The 19,078-nt window shown below is 37.8% G+C and overlaps 2 protein-coding genes across 7 annotated transcripts in view; one reads left to right on the forward strand and one right to left on the reverse strand.

Moving 5' to 3' along the window:
• Positions 1-29: 29 nt before the first annotated feature.
• si:dkey-171c9.3 (uncharacterized) lies at positions 30-7,989 on the reverse strand. Of its 2 annotated transcripts, none has more exons than XM_051722928.1 (4): positions 7,922-7,989; positions 6,011-6,088; positions 3,495-5,198; positions 30-3,189 (listed from the first exon to the last, which is right to left on the reverse strand). In XM_051722928.1, exons 2-4 carry the CDS (start codon positions 6,086-6,088, stop codon positions 3,016-3,018), a joined length of 1,956 nt encoding a protein of 651 aa, XP_051578888.1. In that variant the 5' UTR covers positions 7,922-7,989; the 3' UTR covers positions 30-3,015. The 2 variants fall into 2 exon arrangements, with proteins under 2 accessions (XP_051578888.1, XP_051578890.1); XM_051722930.1 differs by lacking the exon at positions 7,922-7,989 and adding an exon at positions 6,607-6,753.
• The window catches only part of LOC127455287 (G2/mitotic-specific cyclin-B3-like), a 23,563-nt gene continuing 11,262 nt past the window's right edge, over positions 6,778-19,078 (forward strand). Inside the window, exons 1-9 of one of the 5 annotated variants that reach the window (XM_051723045.1) lie at positions 6,778-6,820; positions 8,745-8,848; positions 8,965-9,048; positions 9,134-9,187; positions 11,438-11,538; positions 12,403-12,523; positions 13,525-13,623; positions 14,442-14,534; positions 14,699-14,836. In XM_051723045.1, coding sequence (XP_051579005.1) covers positions 6,802-6,820; positions 8,745-8,848; positions 8,965-9,048; positions 9,134-9,187; positions 11,438-11,538; positions 12,403-12,523; positions 13,525-13,623; positions 14,442-14,534; positions 14,699-14,836 — 813 coding nt within the window. In that variant the 5' untranslated portion in view covers positions 6,778-6,801. Of the gene's footprint in view, positions 6,821-8,376; positions 8,517-8,744; positions 8,849-8,964; positions 9,049-9,133; positions 9,188-11,437; positions 11,539-12,402; positions 12,524-13,524; positions 13,624-14,441; positions 14,535-14,698; positions 14,837-19,078 lie in introns of those variants that run through there. The other 4 variants (XM_051723050.1, XM_051723060.1, XM_051723070.1 and 1 more) reach the window with 4 other exon arrangements.

The following is a 19,078-nucleotide window of genomic DNA, read 5'->3' on the forward strand; positions in this document are numbered from 1 at the left end:
TCGGTGAAAAACCTAAAAACACAACCGTCTTCTCCAATGCAAACTTTATTTTTCTCATTTTATTTTTATTTATTTAGCCTTTTATGCAGTTTCCTTTTTTTTTTTTTTTGGCCTGTCTGAACACATACACCTTAGCCAAATACATTTAAACTCAGTTTTTCACAATTCCTGACATTTAATCATAGACAACATTCTCTGTCTTAGGTCAGTTAAGATCAGTACTTTATTTTAAGAATGTGAAATGTCAGAATAAAAGTAGAGAGAATTATTTATTTCAGCTTTTATTTCTTTCATCACATTCCCAGTGGGTCAGATGTTTACGTACACTTTGTTAGTAACTGGTAGCATTGCTTCAAATAGTTTAATTTGGGTCAAATGTTTTGGGTAGCCTTCCACAAGCTTCTCACAATAAGTTGCCATAATTTTGGCCCATTCCTCCAGACAGAACTGGTGTAACTGAGTCAGGTTTGTAGGCCTACTTGCTCGCACACACTTTTGCAGTTCTGCCCACAAATGTTCTATCGGATTGAGGTCAGGTCTTTGTGATGGCCACTCCAATACCTTGAATTTGTAGTCTTTAAGCCATTTTGCCACAACTTTGAAGGTGTGCTTGGGGTCATTGTCCATTTGGAAGACCCATTTATGACCGAGCTTTAACTTCCTGACTGATGTCTTGAGATGTAGCTTCAGTATATCCACATAATTTTCCTTCCTCATGATGCCATCTATTTTGTGAAGTGCACCAGTCCCTCCTGCAGCAAAGCACCCCCACAACATGATGCTGCCACCCCCATGCTTCACGGTTGGGATGGAGTTCTTCAGCTTGCAAGCCTCACCCTTTTTCCTCCAAACATAATGATGGTCATTATGTCCAAACAGTTCAATTTTAGTGTCATCAGACCAGAGGACATTTCTCCAAAAAGTAAGATCTTTGTCCCCATGTGCACTTGCAAACTGTAGTCTGTCTTTTTTATGGCAGTTTTGGAGCAGTGGCTTCTTCCTTGCTGAGCAGCCTTTCAGGTTATGTCGATATAAGACTCATTTTACTGTGGATATAGATACGTGTCTACCTGTTTCCTCCAGCACCTTCACATTGTCCTTTACTGTTGTTCTGGGATTGATTTACACTTTTTGCACCAAACTACGTTCATCTCTAGGAGACAGAATGTGTGTCGTTCCTGAGCGGTATGATGGCTGCTTGGTCCCATGGTGTTTACTCTTGCATACTATTGTTTGTATAGATGAACATGGAACCTTCTGATGTTTGGAAATTGCTCCCAAGGATGAACCAGACTTGTGGAGGTCCACAATTTTTTTCTGAGGTCTTGGCTGATTTCTTTTGATTTTCCCACGATGTCAAACAAAGAGGCACCGAGTTTGAAGGTAGGCCTTAAAATACACCCACTGGTACACCTCCAATTCAGTACACCTCCTATCAGAAGCTAATTGGCCATTTTTGTAAAGGCTTGACATCATTTTCTGGAATTTTCCAAGCTGCTTAAAGGCACAGTTAACTTAGTGAATGTGAACTTCTGATCTACTGGAATTGTGATATAGTCAATCAAAAGTGAAACAATCTGTCTGTAAACAATTGTTGGAAAAATTTCTCGTGTCATGCACAAAGTAGTTGTCCTAAATGACTTGCCGGAACTATAGTTTGCTAATATTAAATCTTTGGAGTGGTTAAATAATGAGTTTTAATGACTTCAACCTAAGTGTATGTAAACTTCTGACTTCAACTGTAAATACAAAGGACTGCTTACCATCGCTGTTGATCTAATCTGAGGTGCTTCAATGGTTTGCTAGACTTGACTGATTTGAATAGAAAATTTATGAGTACTTTAAGGTCTGTTTAGTGTAAGGAATTCCTTACATGTGTCTGGCTCTCATTGCAGAGAATAAATCGATGCGTCATAGTTTGGGGAAAAGGGGGGGAATCAGTGTTGGGATCTTTTCCAGAAACCCTGTGATCCATTCGGCTCTATATGTCTCAGCTCTGTTGCAATCACTTCTTCCCTACTCTCTTTCGCTCCCTCCCCTTTCCTGATATCTTTTATACTTATGCACCTTTTTTTCACTCTCTCTTTTTGGCAGTAGAGGTTCCTCAGACATTGGAAGAAACACTTCTCCAGATGTGTAAAGCAGGGCTGGACTAAAAGCCATTGTGTCTTCACTGACACTGCAGCTGTGAAGTCAGTCTCCCATGTGGATGAGAAAATGTGTGTGTGTGTGCAGGAGAGATCGAGTGAAATAAAAAAGTGTGTCTGGGAGAGTGATAGAGAGAGGCAGAGGGTCAAAGAATGAGTATGTGTGAGATTGTATGTGTGTTCCTGAATTCAGGCGATGGTCGCTAACATTGGGAGTGAGTGGGAGGCAGGAGTTCACCAAAGGGCATTCCTGCCATGTTAGGTATCACTGCTTGGGGAGTATAAATGGGATGCAGTAAAATAGTCCTGCTTTTTACAGACCCTCCAAAGCCCTGTGCAACAATTTAGAGCAATCATCTCAATTTTAAAACAGCTCCAACAATACAGCATTCACTGAGTCATTTTATTATTGTTAAAATATAAAAATAGAGAAACACACAGAATATAGGAAACGTATTAAAAAATGTGTCTCTCTGTTTTGGTTAGAAGGTAACCTTCAAAACTAATTTGTGCTCAGATTTCCACTTTCCTAATAATGGCTGTGGCTTGCCGTTTAGGTTAGGAAAGCAGATCTCAGTATAAACAGACAGCATGTGCGCAGCAGTTTCATCTTTAAGGGGTCAAAGCTGCTTCCTATTTAATGGCTCAAAAATAAATCAATTATTACTGAATATTCATCTGTATGGCATTACTTTGTTATGGTCTTGTATCCTTTAATGCTTAAGATGTGAGAGTGGTGTTGTTTAAGATCGTGTCAGCTGTTTCCTTCCTCTTTGGATATCTGGGGGAATCGCTGGGTGTCATATTGATCAATGACCAATTCTGCATGTTCTACACCAGAAATTGGATGGGTGAAGCTAGTCAATGATCAGTTTAAACATATACTGTCAATCAGGCACTGCAGATGCTCCAAGAGAGAATCAGAGCTCTCATAGTGCCCTCTGCTGGTCTCTTGCTGCATATCACAAAACTGGTAGAGTGATGCCATTAAAGCGCCCACTGTCCAGCCATTCACATGGGCACTCCGAGAGAGTCTACAAAGCTAAGAAAAAGTGTTAGTCACATTTCAAACAAAATCAGTACTTTTTTTTATAATGAAAATGATAGCCTGCATAAGCACTTCTAACTGACTTGATTGAAAATATAATTAGTAAAGTAATGAGCCTTTCAAAACACTGTAAGTAGTATGGGTAGTACAATGAATGCTATAAAAATAAAAAAAAACCTATAGTGCTTCAATATATACTTCTGGAATTGTTCAATCCACATATCTATAACAGCTTTTATATTGTGCAATAATAGACAAATTATATGACATTCAGTCTGTGAAAAAACGAAATTCTGTACCTGGTGTTGAAGGCTTGTGTCTGGTAGATGAAACTGAAGTGCTGAAATCCCTTTCTGAGAGGCTGCAGCCCAAAGTAGCGCACACTGCAGTTCCTGAACATCGTGACTTTCCTCAGCATGCGTCTTGATTATGCACGATTTAATGTCTTTCTGTGAACCAACTTCGACATGTGTTCTCTGCAATTTCCTAAAGTTTAACAGTAAGCTGGAAGCATCACCTACAGAATCTTCTGCGAAGTTCTCCGCAAATGTGTATACTGCTGACGATGTCATGTTACTGCTGTCAAATGTAATAGGATTCAATTCGGATTTATTGTTACAGCAACTGAAGGTTTTGGCATTGTGGGACTGGATCGAGTCTGTACACAAATGTGTGTTTGAATATCTTCCTTTTTCCCATGGTTGTAGTTCTGTTGCTTGGCCCAAAAAATGTGGATGGGTTCCATGTTTAAACACACCCTGTTTTAGATTAGCAAAAGCTTGAACCATGGCATTAAGGATTAGCTCACTAGCTAAAACATTCACTCCCTCCGCTGCAGAAAATTGCATGCTGGGTCTTTGTTGAGAAGCAGTATCTAACACTGAAGCCATGTCTACCATGGTGGGCTTGTGGGTTGAATATGATGTTGCTTCTTCCTTCATAAATGAGGTGTCTCTTATACTTTCAATTTTCTCCCTTTCAATCAGCTCTGCAAAAGACATTACGAAAATGTCATCCACCAGTTGATAAGCAGTAGCTTGCACTCGTTTCATAGAACCCTCTCCATTTACTTCTATCGTGTTTGCGGTAATACAATGCAGAATATCTGCAGACAATTGTGCTGCGTAGTCATACAGTCTAGGAATCTCATTTTGATGTCCACCATCATCAACTTCTTCAGCATCCTCTTCTCCTACACCTTCATGTTGACAGTACTCTAATGACAGTGAGTGCAACAGTCTTACCATGAAGTCTGATTTGTCAGCAGAGGTGTCTGTCATCTGGTTTGCCAATAAGGATTGCATCTGGTCTTTGGGGGTTGGAGGAGGGGGTGAAGGAAGGAACTCTTTAGCCAATCCCCCCTTTAGCTTCCTTGTAAAACTGGCTCGGCTCTTCATCATCTCTGGAAGTAAAGGGGTGCTTGGAGGAGCATCAGGGTAGTCAATAGAGCCCAGACTGGCCATGCTGTTCAAGGCAGTGGCATATACTGTGGTACCAGATGCTTCATCATATTCCTCCATCTTGGTTTCCATTTCAGATGTGTTTTCATCACAGTGGTACCCCGAGGCACACATGACAGATGCATTTTCGCAAATTCCCTCCATAGCCTCTTTATAACCTCTTTCTTTGGATGATTTCCCCATCTCTTGCAAAGCTTTGCAACAGACTTGTAATGTTAGCTCCTCAGCTAACATATCCACGTCATTTCCTCTAACTTTGATGGATTCTCTTGGGTCAGTTAGATTGCATATGTTGTCAAGATGGTATTCTCCTGTCATCATAGCTGAATCTATGACAGATTTGGCTGTCATCTGTGCAAAGTGGTCAATAGACTCTATCTGTTCATTGTCTAGTTCCATCACCTTTTGATCGATATGTTTCATGTTTAATTCTGATGTTTTATCCAGTAGCCGACTGTAAGTTTCCAAAGTAAGTTGGATAGATGATGGGTTATAAGCAGGCTGTGGATATGAATCGCTGTTGATTACTTTCTGCATGGAATCCTGAGAATGTCAAAATGGAAAAATAGCAAGGTTGCTGTTATAGGATTTTATTCAATAGCTGCTTTTCTGTAGTACTTGTTTAAGATTTGTGAAGCAAATTTAGAGCACAAGGAAAAGTCTTATGACTGAAAAGTGTTTATAGGCTTTTAAAAGTGCTGTAGACAGTTTCAGCCATTTTGATAAATCCATCCAAACTTTCATCCAAAATTCTACCCAATTTAAAATCCTACCCCTTTTGGAACCCAAAATGATTTAATTGGCCAATGGAACTTCTTTGGGGTACTCTATTTGGTGCCTGATTAGCTTACAAAACCTACAATAACACTTGTTAATACATGTCATGATAATTTGTAAAGCAATGTTTAAATTATATATCTTATGCCACGTTATATTACCGAAGCTACAGTTGGTCAAATCAATAATTTATCTTTCTTTGTATGTTCCGTAAGCTTCATGTTAGGAAGATAAATAATTAGCCTGATAGTTCAGCATGCCACTAAACAATTATCATGATAACCTATCAAACCCTGTGCAATTTATTAAACTTTTTCACAACAAACCTTTGCAGAAGGCTTTTTGATCAGGCATTACAAACGGCCAATCCCCGGGGGCCAAGGGGGCTAGGATTTGGCATGACAACAGTTTATAGAGCTTAGGGCTGTCACAGATTTAGTTATTTCTGTCATTAAGTAGGGACATTTTATGTGGTATTAAAAAATAAATAAAATAAAATAAAAATAAATAAATAAAATAATAAATAAATAAAAAAACTTACAGCACCTTTAAAATACTTTCTACATTTTTGTACTTACACCAGAGTGACCAGACTCTGAAGAAGTGACAAGATTACAAAGTTTAAATGTGCTGCACAACCACTCCTCGGTAGTCATCTGAAAAAAAGAAAAAAAAGAAGACATAAATAAGATCAAATTATTATGTAGTGGTTGGAGGCGTGATAACAGATATTTTGTAGCTTTGGACAACAGATATCAGTGGTCCATTGATATGATAGAGCAGGGTTGCTTTTTGCCCAGATCACATTCTGCAAAGATTAGCCAAATTCTAACCATGCTGTAACACACCTGCCTATAATTATCACGTGAACCTGAAAGTCATGAAACTTTGTTAGAAGATCTTTAGGAGCAGGATAGAGCAATCATGTTCTAGCTACAGGATATCTTTCACATGTCCATGAGGACAATGGGAACCCATAGCATGATTCTCTGAAATTCTGGGGACTGGCATACAGCCCACCCCATACAATCCTTATTTTATCCCCAGATTGTGGCAATCAGTTGTAATGTTTCAGCTTGTTAAGTGTTTGATTGTGAAGCCTTGAGCACTGAGGATTTGCAAATGGTGCAATTAGATGACAGGACTGTAAATAAGCAAAAGTAAATGCACTTACTTTATAACCACACAGATATAGGACCAGCTCGATCTAATCAAAATAAACGAAAAAGAAACCTCAAAACTGTTCTCAGATCAGATGAAAAGAGACTTTAGCGCCGTGAAAACCACAAGTGATCACCAGATGAGTTGCTCTCATGGTTCCAGGAAATAAGTCATGTGACAGACAGGAAAAGATGGTGGGGGTTGACGGATGCTAAAAAAACTTGATGGTAGATGTTTCCATTTCCATGAGATAAGTTTTAAAGTCTTTCATCAAATAATTAAAGCAATGATACTCACTGAGTAGGGTGATCCTAGATCAGTATCATGGTGCAACTTTTACGGATGTATATGTTGAATCTCTGATAAACATCTTCTCAGGCTAAAACTTGTGAAGCACTTTGTGTCAGGATCCACATATTTATTTAATTTGGCTATGAATGCTAAAACACACTTGTGTGACCTGCAGTGGGTTCAAGTAAGATTACAAGCACATTTGAAGGGATTTGAAAATATAAAGTCTCCTGGGCAGTGAAGTGGAGAACTTCACCTTGAAGAATCTTGGGTTTTGTAATCCATTGTTTATGTATTGTTATGATTTGATGTCTTTAATACAGCCGTTAAATCCTCATAAGAGAACCTCTGATAAACCACAGATGATTGAGATGTTCTAAGGAGTAATGAAATACGTGTGTGTTTGTATTCGTCCAAAGCAATGCAGTGCTGTTTGACTGCCAAAGGAAATGATGATATCAAGGCATTTCTCTCTTTTCATTACATCAAATGTCCCATGAAACAAACAAAACTCAAAGGGAGTGGGATGAATGGTCTTAAATCAACCCTACCCTTCCCTTGTGCAGCAATACAGATAAAAGATTTTTACAAGTAAAACACATGATGTGAAACACATCAATAGTGTCTTTTTTGTTTTTCAAACACAGCTGGAGAGATATCACACTCACATGTTGAGGAATAATTTACTGAAGATTTGATGCAGAGATCACTGCCCAGACAATGAAACACATTTGACCAGTGTGCAGACGTAACCAAATGTATCACATGCCACACAGCATGGCTTTAAAATGCCATATATGATTTTCATCACTCAATTTTTACAGTAAAAATCTTATTAGATATATCTTGCATAATTACATAATTCCCAATATTCTGCAGTTTAAAGTAAACATGTAGGCAAAGCAGGCATTTAACCTTTTTTAAAAAAATTATTTACAGCAGAAATGAAAATAATAATAATTCCATCACAATCTTGGAGGGGAAACATACACTTCTTAATAACAGAACGTGACTGGGAAAATATCTGTTTTTCATACCTTGTTCAGGGAAATCAGTCAAACAATTTCAGCTTGATATACTTAAGTAGCCTAAGTGAGTGATGGGGCCACAGTGTGCAGGCTATGTAAAGCGTATGCTGACTTCCTATGTGAGATGACATGCATTGTGTGTGGGTGGATGAGGGTGTGGCTTTACTGAAAAGACAATTAAATAAGGGCAGAATAAGCAAAGCGATTATCTCACATTACAAAACTTTATTAAAACTACAAAACAGACTTCTACAGGTATCAATAGCAGCAGTCTCGCGCGTTGCACATTCTTCAACCTACAGAGACAAACAACAGCGCGAGCCGCGAACTCTCTTCCTATTGGTTGCTATGGTGTTTTTGAAAATTCTACTGTCCCGCCCCTTAACAACGGCATTCTAGTTTGACGCTCATTGGTCTAGTGGAAAGTGCAATTGGCCAATCAGCTCGCTGTGGGCAGTTTTGGACGCATGCAGAACGCAACACGAACTGTGTTTCAGCCTGTGATAAACTTGTTTGGACTATTGTACTTTTTGTAAAAGTTTACATATGCTATTCTCCAAAACACTTTTAAATTTAACTTAAGCTATTAAACTCATATATAAAGGTAAGTTCGTTTATTTCTCGATAAACTAAACATTCATCCGCATGCTGTTCAGAATCTGCTGCTGCTTTTGAATGAGATCAATACAATTACTGACCGAAGCAAACCTCTTTAAATCTGTCTTTGCTTGAACTTTAAGCGACTTTGTCGCAGATCGCACGTTTCCTTGTTACGTTTACAGTAGATCATGTGCTGTTAAACATGTTTGTGTGTATCCCATTGAAACGGTAGATAACGTGAAGGATCAGAACAGTAATAACATGCCATTTCCGAGGGGAAAGAAGCCCATATCCAGCAAAATCCCAAAACTGAATACCAAAGGCCTGGAGAACCAGGTACACCAACCAGAACAACTGAGATTTGAATAGAAATTAATTAGGAATGGCTGATCTGTATATTTGACTCTAGCTCTAAACATGTACTGATCTGAGTTTGTGTTTATGTTTTTCAGCAGGATGGGCCCCAGACCAAGCGTTCATCATCCTCTCCTCAAGGGGCTCCTAAGAAAAGAACTGCTTTTGTGGACATCACCAATGTAAGGCTTCCTTCCAGGTTTTCATTCATAAATGTATTAACTTAACATGCATTACAGCTTTGTTGCTTTTATGTTACCTGATTAGGCTATCTCTCAGTGTTTTTTGGCCCCTCAGTTTATTGCTGATGATGTCAAACCAGTAAGTGTTCAGTGTGATTGTTTTGTAACCCACTAACTCAAGCGGTTTGTTTAAATAATGCATATCTTCTGCCAATCAGCACAGATTGTACATGTATCGTAGTCATCCTCCCAGTCCATAGACTTCCTTGAAATCTCATTCAAGCCCAAGCAGGAAATCTCATAAATCGCTTTATTTAAGGTGTCATGCATTGAGAAATCAAATTTTCCTTGATCTTTTGACATATAAGAGGTCATGGTACTATAAAAACATACTGTACGTTTCAGAACTCAAAACGTATTCGTTAGTCCAAAAAAAGGCTTTATTGAAACCATTATTCCTAAACGACTCATTTTCTAGTTCCTCGTCTCTATTACGTAATAGAGATGAATACATCAGCACAAGTCTGCCTCTGCATAAACAGGTCAACACCTACATTTTCATCATTGCTGATTTGGCCCACCCACAGGTTCGCTTTTAGAGCGGTGATAAGAGTTGGCACGGCAGGGAGAAACACAGGGATTTTTGGAGCAACAAGAGGTTCGTCGATTCCTGCAAAGTTTACAAAACGTTGTGCAGTGTCAGGTTGTGGAAAAACAGACTCTTTGCATTTGATTCCTAATGATCCTAACATTAGGAAAGAGTGGCTGACATTTATTTTTAATGAAGTCCTGGATCGTGTCAGTAAGGCAGTGTTTGTTTGTTCGCTTCATTTTACTGTGGACACTCTTTCAAACAAGAAACAGTTCGATGCAGGTTTTGCAGTGAGACTTAAAAGTTGATGCAGTGCCAACTATATTGGAACCGACAGTAATGTCGCAACAGACAAGGGTGAGTATCCATATTAATTGTATTGCTTCATATTAGGGCTGAAACGATTAGTCAACGTTATCGGCAATGCAACAATAAAAAATTGTTGACAAAAATTTTAGTTGTCGAATAGTCGTTTGATGTCATTTAACGTAACATGAGATCACATTAAACTCTAATGATGTTGTACGAGAGCAGCACTGCAGTTTGCGCCTGACTGAGGAGAGGAAGAATTACACAGCTCACGGTCCAGATGCACTCTAAACTTTCCAAACATCTTCAGGTTATGTAGATCGCAAATTATGAGGGAATTATAATGCAAAAATACAAAATCAGTAAATACAGAAGCACTCTCGTTGTGGAGCTGGAGCAAAACTTGGGTGTCGAGCATCTTTAAAGGAAACACCCCGGCGTTACATCTTAAATGCAGTTATATTTAATGCGTTATAGCTTTATTAAAGTTCAAATAATACGGAAACAGATCATGTAAATAACTACAAACTCTGAAACTGGCATTTCTCTGTGCGGTCAGCGCCTCTTCTATGAGTTGCGCGAAGTGTCCCAATCTAAGGGGGAGAGATTGAAACTGCACCCGGCTGGTGTACACTCTGGCGCAGGTACGCTCGTCCCTCGAGCGCACACTTGCTGCAGCTAGATTATAACGTGATGGCTCGCGACTTATTGTATCATAATATGTGTCACGGTGCATTTCGTGAAGAAAATTGGCAATACGCAGCTTTATTAATATGAGAGAGTTTGTTTTTTTGTGAGTTAAAGATGGATTGAAGTGAACAGAAAGGTGAGAGAGGGTAGTCTTCGCCTCATTATACACTGCAACAAAATACATTTTTGATTTGTTTTTGTTATGGCTTGTTTTCCAATATAAATACCTAAAACTCCTTTAAAACAACGTTCATTTGACACTATTGTTGACACTTATTTCATATGCAAAGATGTTACCCAATCATAGCAGTGGGCGTTTACATTGAAGTCTTAAAGGGGACACAACCTGAAAATGGAGCTTTTTAATCAGAGGGCCAAAAACAGGATAGAAAATGGACAATTATTTCTAAATTATGACTATTTTTGATGAAAAAAATCTTACTAACATTATAAGTGGACCTCAGTGAACATAAAAAAAAAAAAAATGAAATGCATGACACCTTTAACTCAAATGGGCCCTCCCATGGTGGTTCTGGGTTTCCAGGTGAGGTGCTCTCATATGCAAATTGTGATAATGGCTTTATTCACAGATGTCTAACACCTTACACTGATTCTCCGATCAAACCAATTTTATTGATTTGGTGTTTCACCAGCTTGTTTTAACATCAGGACAACTTGACTGCAGGGAAAAATCAAATATAGTGTATAGTGTTGTGTAAGCAGTATAAATTGGTTCCTAAAGGGAAAGTTATCCATGCAAACTCATAAAATTCTTTTTTTTTTTTGTTGTTGTTAAAGGCACACAAGATCGAGCTATGCAATCCCATCAAGAAAGATCCTATCAAGAAGTTGCAGAAGAAGGCCTCAGTACTTGCTAAGAATGATGGCACCTTAAAAAAGTAATTGGAATGTTACTACCTCTCTCTTGTCTTCCTCATGTGCTGTAACCACCACAGGCATCCAATCCGTTTCATGCACAGTTATAATCGAGCTACAGCTGGTTCTTTAGAGTCGAGCTACAGTCTTCATCTGTCTGTCCAAGAGTGCATGACACAATGCATAATCGAATATGGAATGAAGTATGACAAATATGTCTGGTTAGAAACACGTCACGCATTACCTCTGTCTTTCGGAGCATGTATGCGCTCAATGCCGAGGGCAGTTGTTGTCTGATTAAAGTGTATATATGCTGGGCAAAGCTGAGGTACAATCGGCTCATCTTGGTCTTTATAGTCCGACTTCGCAAGAATTGGACAGATGATTTCAATCGGACTTAAGTGTTTACTTGACAGTTTAATTAGACAGTTTATTGTTTTAGTCCGACTGAAATCAAATTATTAAGGTGCATGTAAACATACTGATAGAGAGGGACACCCTCCCTCCCCAAATATTCAGATTAATGATTGAGTAAAATGTTGTTGTTTTTTTTTTTTTTGATGACTGGTTCTTAAAGGTGAAGTGTGTAATTTTTTGGATGTTAAAATACTTTCTCCTGTCCTAGTTTAATGTGCAGAAACAGCTGTAAGTAAGGCATTAATAAGTTTGTTTGTCCAAACAAAGGATGTTGGGGAGAGTTTTCAGGAAACCTGTTTCATTATTTTTGCAATTCTGTTTGGTGATGCAGAAATTACACACTTCATCTTTTAGCCTAAATTCTACATGTGGTCCCCCTAAACTTCCTACATTACACTGAGGTGGTTTAAGAGTAACTTGAGATTAAATTGGCTAAACGTTTGAGGATTGCTGATCTTCTATTCCATCAGATCAGCTGTGGTCAGTTTGGAGGAACAGTTGCAGGAACTGAAGAATGTTGAGTTACCAGTTGAGAAACCAGTGGAGCCCTGTTCCAAAGCTTCACTTCCTCCACATCTGCTGCCCCCACAGGTAAGGTCTAGGTCTGCTATGTTGGTAATAGAGATGTGCGGAACGACTAATTTCAGAAATCCTCTTTTTTAAAATAATATTTGTAATACTAATTAGATTTAAAATGTGTAACATTAACATGACAGTAATTTAAGCGCAGCCTCTGAAATAATATAAAGCCAAACATAAATGTGTAAAAATGCAAAACAGTTTAAAATATTACAATATATTGACCGACTAGTAATTGCAGTGTCGACTAGCAGCATCAGAACCGTTTAGTCAACTAGTCTACTAGTCTTGCCCATCCCTAGTTGGTAAGATGCTGACAGAATTGCCATGAACAATGAAAATAAATGTGAATATCCATTAAAGCTGAAGTATGTATATTTTCTGTTAAAATACTTTCTCCTATCCCAGCTTAATATGTAGAGACGATGACAAGTAAGGCATTCATAGGTTAATTTTCATGAAAACTGTAAGCACTGTCTTTCTTTGCTGCTATGAAAATTTCTATCTTTGTTTTGAGTGACCCGCCCCAACAACTTTACTCAACCAGTGGCGTGCGTTGGGGGCAAAGCTATCACTTTGTTTGACCAATGGCAGATTCAGAAAGCTATTTTGAAAACAAAGATTATTTTTGCAATTCTGTTTGTTGGCTCTAGTGTCGCTGAAACTACATACTTCAGCTTTAATAAATATTCAGTTGTTCTGGAATGCTGTTCAATGTTCCAAAGTGCTGCACCGGAGTGTAAAAAGGCTTTGAAAAAGGATTTGCATTTAATGGCGAAAAGAAACCATTTAGGCTTATTACATCCCACAGAAAACATAGATAAATTAGTCGAACTGAATTTCAATAATGAATGCATATTTAATCATGGATTAAATCCTTCCTGCAGGGGCATATTACTCTAGACTAGATTTGTTTTGAGGCTTTGAAGCAGTTAGTCTTTTTTGTTAATAGATTTCTAAACACTAATAAATCTTTTTCTACCTTCTGATTTTTATATTCTGCTGTCTCTCAGATCCCTCCAGAGTTTGACATTGATTCTGAGCACCTCAGCGACTCCACACATGCACCAGAGTATGCAAAAGATATTTTTGACTACCTCAAGAGCAGAGAGGTTGGTTTAGTCATGGCTTAAAGGAATAGTTCTCCCAAAAATGAAAATTCTCTCATTATCCACTTAGCCTGACGCCATCCCAGATGTGTAAGACTGTCTTTCTTCAACCGAACACAAATTACGATTTTTAGAGGAAGATAGAGCTCTGTCAGGTCCTTATAATAGAAGTACATGGGTGCCAGCATTTTGAGGGTCCAAAAGTAGTATTTAGGCAGCATGAAAGTAATCCATGCGACTCTAGTCGATCAATGAATGTCTTAATCGATAGGTTTATGTAAGAAACAAGTTGATAATTAAAACCTTTTTAACTTTAAATCAGCGCTTCCATCCAGGGCTCTGATGCAGTTTGAAATGGCCAAACTCTCACGTGACGTTTGTTCTTCTGTTGTAAATAAGCGCCGCTTCCGAATTCTCACGTAAAATCGCTGACGCGCTTACGCCACACTTCGCGTCAGCTGTTGGCAGGAAGCGCTTTTTAAAAGTTAATAACATTTTAATTATCGATTTATTTTTTACGAAAATGTATCAGTTTGCTTCAGAAGACATTCATTGATCGACTGGAGTCGTGTGGATTACTTTATTGCTGCCTAAATATGACTTTTGGACCTTCAAAGTGCTGGCACCTTTGTACATCCATTATAAGGACCTGACAGAGCTCTATCTTCTTCTAAAAATCTTAATTTGTGTTCCGCTGAAGAAAGACAGTCTGACATCTGGGATGGCATCAGGGCAAGTGAATAATGAGAGAATTTTAAATTTTGGGTGAACTATTGTGAATGATCTGACAAGGAAAGATTGACTGTTTCTCTGATTTTCAGGAAAAGTTTGTCCTGCATGACTACATGGCTAATCAGACAAATCTGAACAGAAATATGCGAGCGATTCTAGTGGACTGGCTGGTTGAGGTGCAGGTACGTTTTGATATCTGATCATTAGGCTGCTTCCAAATAAGCCATCATTACCCTTGTGGGTTTCCCACATTTTGGTAAGTTAAAAAAAGCAAACAGTGTTTAGTCCATTGCTTTTGGAGGTGTTGAGCACTGATATGACTCTATTCTTGTTCTGATTTCTGTAGGAGAATTTTGAGCTGAATCATGAGACTCTGTACCTGGCTGTGAAAATGACGGATCATTATCTGGCCGTGACCCAAGCCAAGCGGGATTCTTTACAGCTCATTGGTTCCACTGCCATGCTCATTGCTTCTAAATTTGAGGTAAAGCATATGCTCTCTCATGATAGCTAAGTAATTTCTTTACGCTCACACTTTTCTGGGCTTAGAGGTAATTACTCAACTACTCATAACACAGATACACGCACACACACAACTTCATAGAAACAGAGTTACTCTTTGAAAGTGTGCCTTTGATATCTACTCTTAGTACTCCAGGTACTATTTTATCAGCTTTATCATTCAGACGTGCAGACTTTTTTGTTGACAGTATGCTTAATACATACTGTGCTATATATACTGTATACTGCCCACTGTTACGGTTATTTTACATTTTTAATCCAAATTTGTGTAACAAATGTCTTAAACACTTGAACGCTCATGGGCGGGGCCAGGAGCGTGTAATAAGTTTATGCATAAACCCTGATAGCACAAACAACCCAAATGCTGATGTGTGTTTACATCTGGAAGATGTGTTTTTCCTCTATAAGATGTATGTGAAAAAGTATGTCTTGGACGTCAATAAGACATTCAGCAGATGTCTTTGTGACATTTATGATTAAGAATGTTTGTTTATCTGATATTTTAAAAATGTTTAGCAGATGTTAATTAGAAAGTGATGCTTTCCAGTTGAAAAGATCTAAAACAGACATCTCAGAGATGTACGTGTGCTATCTGGGAAATGTCCCTGGATACATAAGTTAGTCACATGAGGTACCATTTGAAAGCTTAGAATCTGAACTTTTTACAGAACACTTTCTCTTTTTGCATAAATGCAAGAGTACGTGTTTTATCTAGAGCTGTTGAAATTAATGTTTTAATGCATTAAATTAATTTAAATGTTTAATGTGTTAAAGAAAAATGAAAGATTAACCCATTTACCAATATGACATTTGATTCTGACACTGGTTGGAATAGGGCAGAACCTTTGCAATGTGTCGGGGGATGTACGCACCACAAACTAGAGCCCGACCGATATGGGATTTTTGAGACCGATACTGATTTTAGAGGGGGAAAATTCACCGATTACCGATATGGTGGTCGATATAGTTAATTTTTGAGCTGGAATGAAAACAGATTTTGCACCGATATGACTATGCAAAGGTATTCAGAAGGCTACTTTCTTAAATATTTTTATCAACGAATATTTGACATTATTATTATACATTGTCAACAAATTCTAGAAATGAACACTGAGAAAATAAAGAATAAATAAAAATACAATAAATAAGCTTAAAAAAACATCAGTACTTTATGTTTAGTATCAGTCATTTGCTGACCATTAAAATAAAGAATAAATTCAAATAAAATAAATAGCTAAATAAACATCAGTACTGTTTAGTATCAGTCAAATGCTGACCATTAAAATAAAGAATAAATAAAAATAAAATAAATAGCTAAATAAACATCAGTACTGTATGTTTAGTATCAATCAAATACTGACCATTAAAATAAAGAATAAATAAAAATAAATAGCTAAATAAACATCAGTACTGTTTAGTATCAGTCAAATGTTGACCATTAACATAAAGAATAAATAAAAATAAAATAAATAGCTAAATAAACATCAGTACTGTATGTTTAGTATCAGTCAAATGATGACTATTTTAATACTGCCAGTCAATTAGAGGCAGTTTCAGGGAAATCCAGACTTTTAAATATTACGTTTTATAAATGCAAAGACTGGAATTGTTCGGTTGAAGGGGGAAACAAACTGTGAATCCTGAAAAAATGTGAATATATGTTTACACATTAGCTTCCACTCAGCTGACAAGCAATGAAAGTAGCTACGTGGTTAGCTAGTTAGCTATAAGCTCATTGTCACAGAGTAAAAGATGGACCAGCATTGCGTCTCACCAAATAGGTAACAACGTAGTGTGAAATCAACACTCAACAGACACAATCCACCACTGCACTGTTGTCTGCTGAGCTGCAAAAAGATGCTCTGGTGTTTACCTTTCAATCTGCTACATTACTGACAGCACAGACAAACTATAGCTGGCTAACATAGCAAACAGACATGAGTGACATGGTTGTCAGGGACAGTGTTAACGTTATATGAGTTATATTGAAAAGGGAAAATGATGGGGTCATTGTTTATTAACGAAATAGTTCACCCAAAAATGAAAATGTGCTTAATTTACTCACCCTCAGGCCAGTTTCTTTTTTCATCAAAACAGAATTTAAAACTTTTAGGATTTCATTTCAGGCCTCTTCCTTTAAACAATGCAAGTGAATGTACTCCATTTTTTGACGGTCCAAAATGCATATTTAGGGTGCATCAAAATAATCCACACGACTCCAGTCGACAAATAAAGTTCTTCTGAAAGCAAACGATTGATTCTTTTGAGAAACAAAACAATACTTACATTCTTTTTAACTACAAATGTTCGCTTCCGTACATCTCTGTGATGTGCGCTCATGAGAGGGATGACATAAGCTCGTTGGTAAGGTCACACATCACGTGGAGGAGGAGTCAGGAAACGCATCATTGTTTACATTGTTTTTTTTTTATTATTTGGAAATTATTTTTTATTTTATATTGTTTTGAAATTGTTTTGGACTGTTCTGGTTTGTGAACGGTGCTTGGTCTGTGCTCTGTGCAAGTTTCTATTGTAAACAATGACATGCTTCCTGACTCCTCCACGTGACGCGTGACCTTATCAATGAGCTTACGTCACAGAGATGTACAGAAGCAAACATTTGTAGTTAAAAAGTATATAAGTATTGTTTTGTTTCTCAAAATAATCAATCGTTTGGTTCAGAAGAACTTTATTTGTCGACTGGAGTCGTGTGGATTAGTTTGATGCACAATTCACTTGCATTGTTTAGAGGAGGAGGCCTGAAATGAAATCCTAAAAGTCTTAAATTCTGTTTTGATGAAGAAAGAAACTCCGATACATCTTGGATGGCCTGAGGGTGAGTAAATGAGTAAATTTTGGGTGAACTATTCCTTTAACTTTCCAGTATGTATTTCACAAACTAGTTTGCAATTTACTGAGAACACACCGCTCAACTCCGCCCTGTCTGCAGAGCCACCGTCAGTTCAGAGTCAGCTCTGTAGACAATGCTTTAGAATTGGTGTCATTACATAGTTTGTCCAGCAGAGCGTGCTCAGACTCGGAGCACGCTCTGCTGGACAAACTACGTAATGACACCAATTCTAAAGCATTGTTTTCTGCATTATATGTTCTGAAAAAAAGTTTTCATATCTGCGCATATCGGTAAACATATACGCCGATACCGATATATCGGTGAAAGGCTAATATTGGCCGACCGATATATCGGTCGGGCACTACCACAAGCACACACACAACAGCGATTCTGTGTCACTGATAAAAGGGATGGAGAAAGAACCTCTTAACCGTAATTTGTGGACAACACAAACGTAAATGGAACTTGTGAAAAGCCGCATTCACATGACTCACTGGGGTGAAGCATCAGCATTTACCCTGCATCACAGCGCTTCCATCTTACCGGACAATCCGGATGAAGTATTATGTGGACAATGTCAGCGCTAAAAGATTTTCATGTGGAGTTCAAAGTGCCACAAATCATGTAAATGTGTTTCACGATTGCTGTTGCAAAGTGGATAGCCACGATTAATAGGGTTGGAGGATAGGTTTGGGAAACTGAGAACCAATATTTACAAAATTTCGGTTACGTTAACAGTTCCCCTGCATGATTTTTTCTGCCAATGCGGATGGAACACCGTACTGAAATTCTCTGACACTGTTTTCTGCAGCGCATTTCAGCAGCAGCAGCGCTGCCGTCTACTGGGTCTACAGCGTAACACAACCTACATTCCTTTGAATTTACAGTGTAAAACATACGGCGCTTCCAGTATAGTATTAATCTTACACTTATGTGCAAGTTATGAATGTCCAATTCGAGATTAAATAAGAACTGTAGAAGTCTTACAAGCTTGAAGTACAATATTAGATAACAGGATGCAGACTAACCTGTCTCTGGAACTGTTACTGTTATGTCATGTTACATAAGACCTCTGAGACTTTATTCAAGCAGTGTAGTTACTGACTGGTCATTCATATGACAATGTTTAATTAAAGATACAAGTTTTGTAATACAATAAATTTTATTACGAAAATGATTGAATTAAATATGCCATCACATGTCTTGTTGGTTTAGATTTTTATTTTATTTTAAATATAGCCTAGTTAGGATCAGTTGTTGGATTGGATTTATGTCACTAAAAAGTTAGCAAACACACCTTTTACAGGAATTGCATTAAATGTATTTCTGATTTGTTATATCTGCTCTGTAGAA

Source organism: Myxocyprinus asiaticus, chromosome 2 (assembly GCF_019703515.2).
Source record: "Myxocyprinus asiaticus isolate MX2 ecotype Aquarium Trade chromosome 2, UBuf_Myxa_2, whole genome shotgun sequence".
Taxonomy (NCBI): Eukaryota; Metazoa; Chordata; class Actinopteri; order Cypriniformes; family Catostomidae; genus Myxocyprinus; species Myxocyprinus asiaticus.

Coding starts and splice junctions, on each gene's coding strand:
- si:dkey-171c9.3 (XM_051722928.1), bottom strand. CDS start 6,088: ATGACTACCGAGGAGTGGTTGTGCAGCACATTTAAACTTTGTAATCTT. Junction 5,199..6,010: donor CAGAGTCTGGTCACTCTGGT/GTAAGTACAAAA, acceptor TGACATTCTCAG/GATTCCATGCAGAAAGTAAT. Junction 3,190..3,494: donor ACACAAGCCTTCAACACCAG/GTACAGAATTTC, acceptor ACTTTTTCTTAG/CTTTGTAGACTCTCTCGGAG.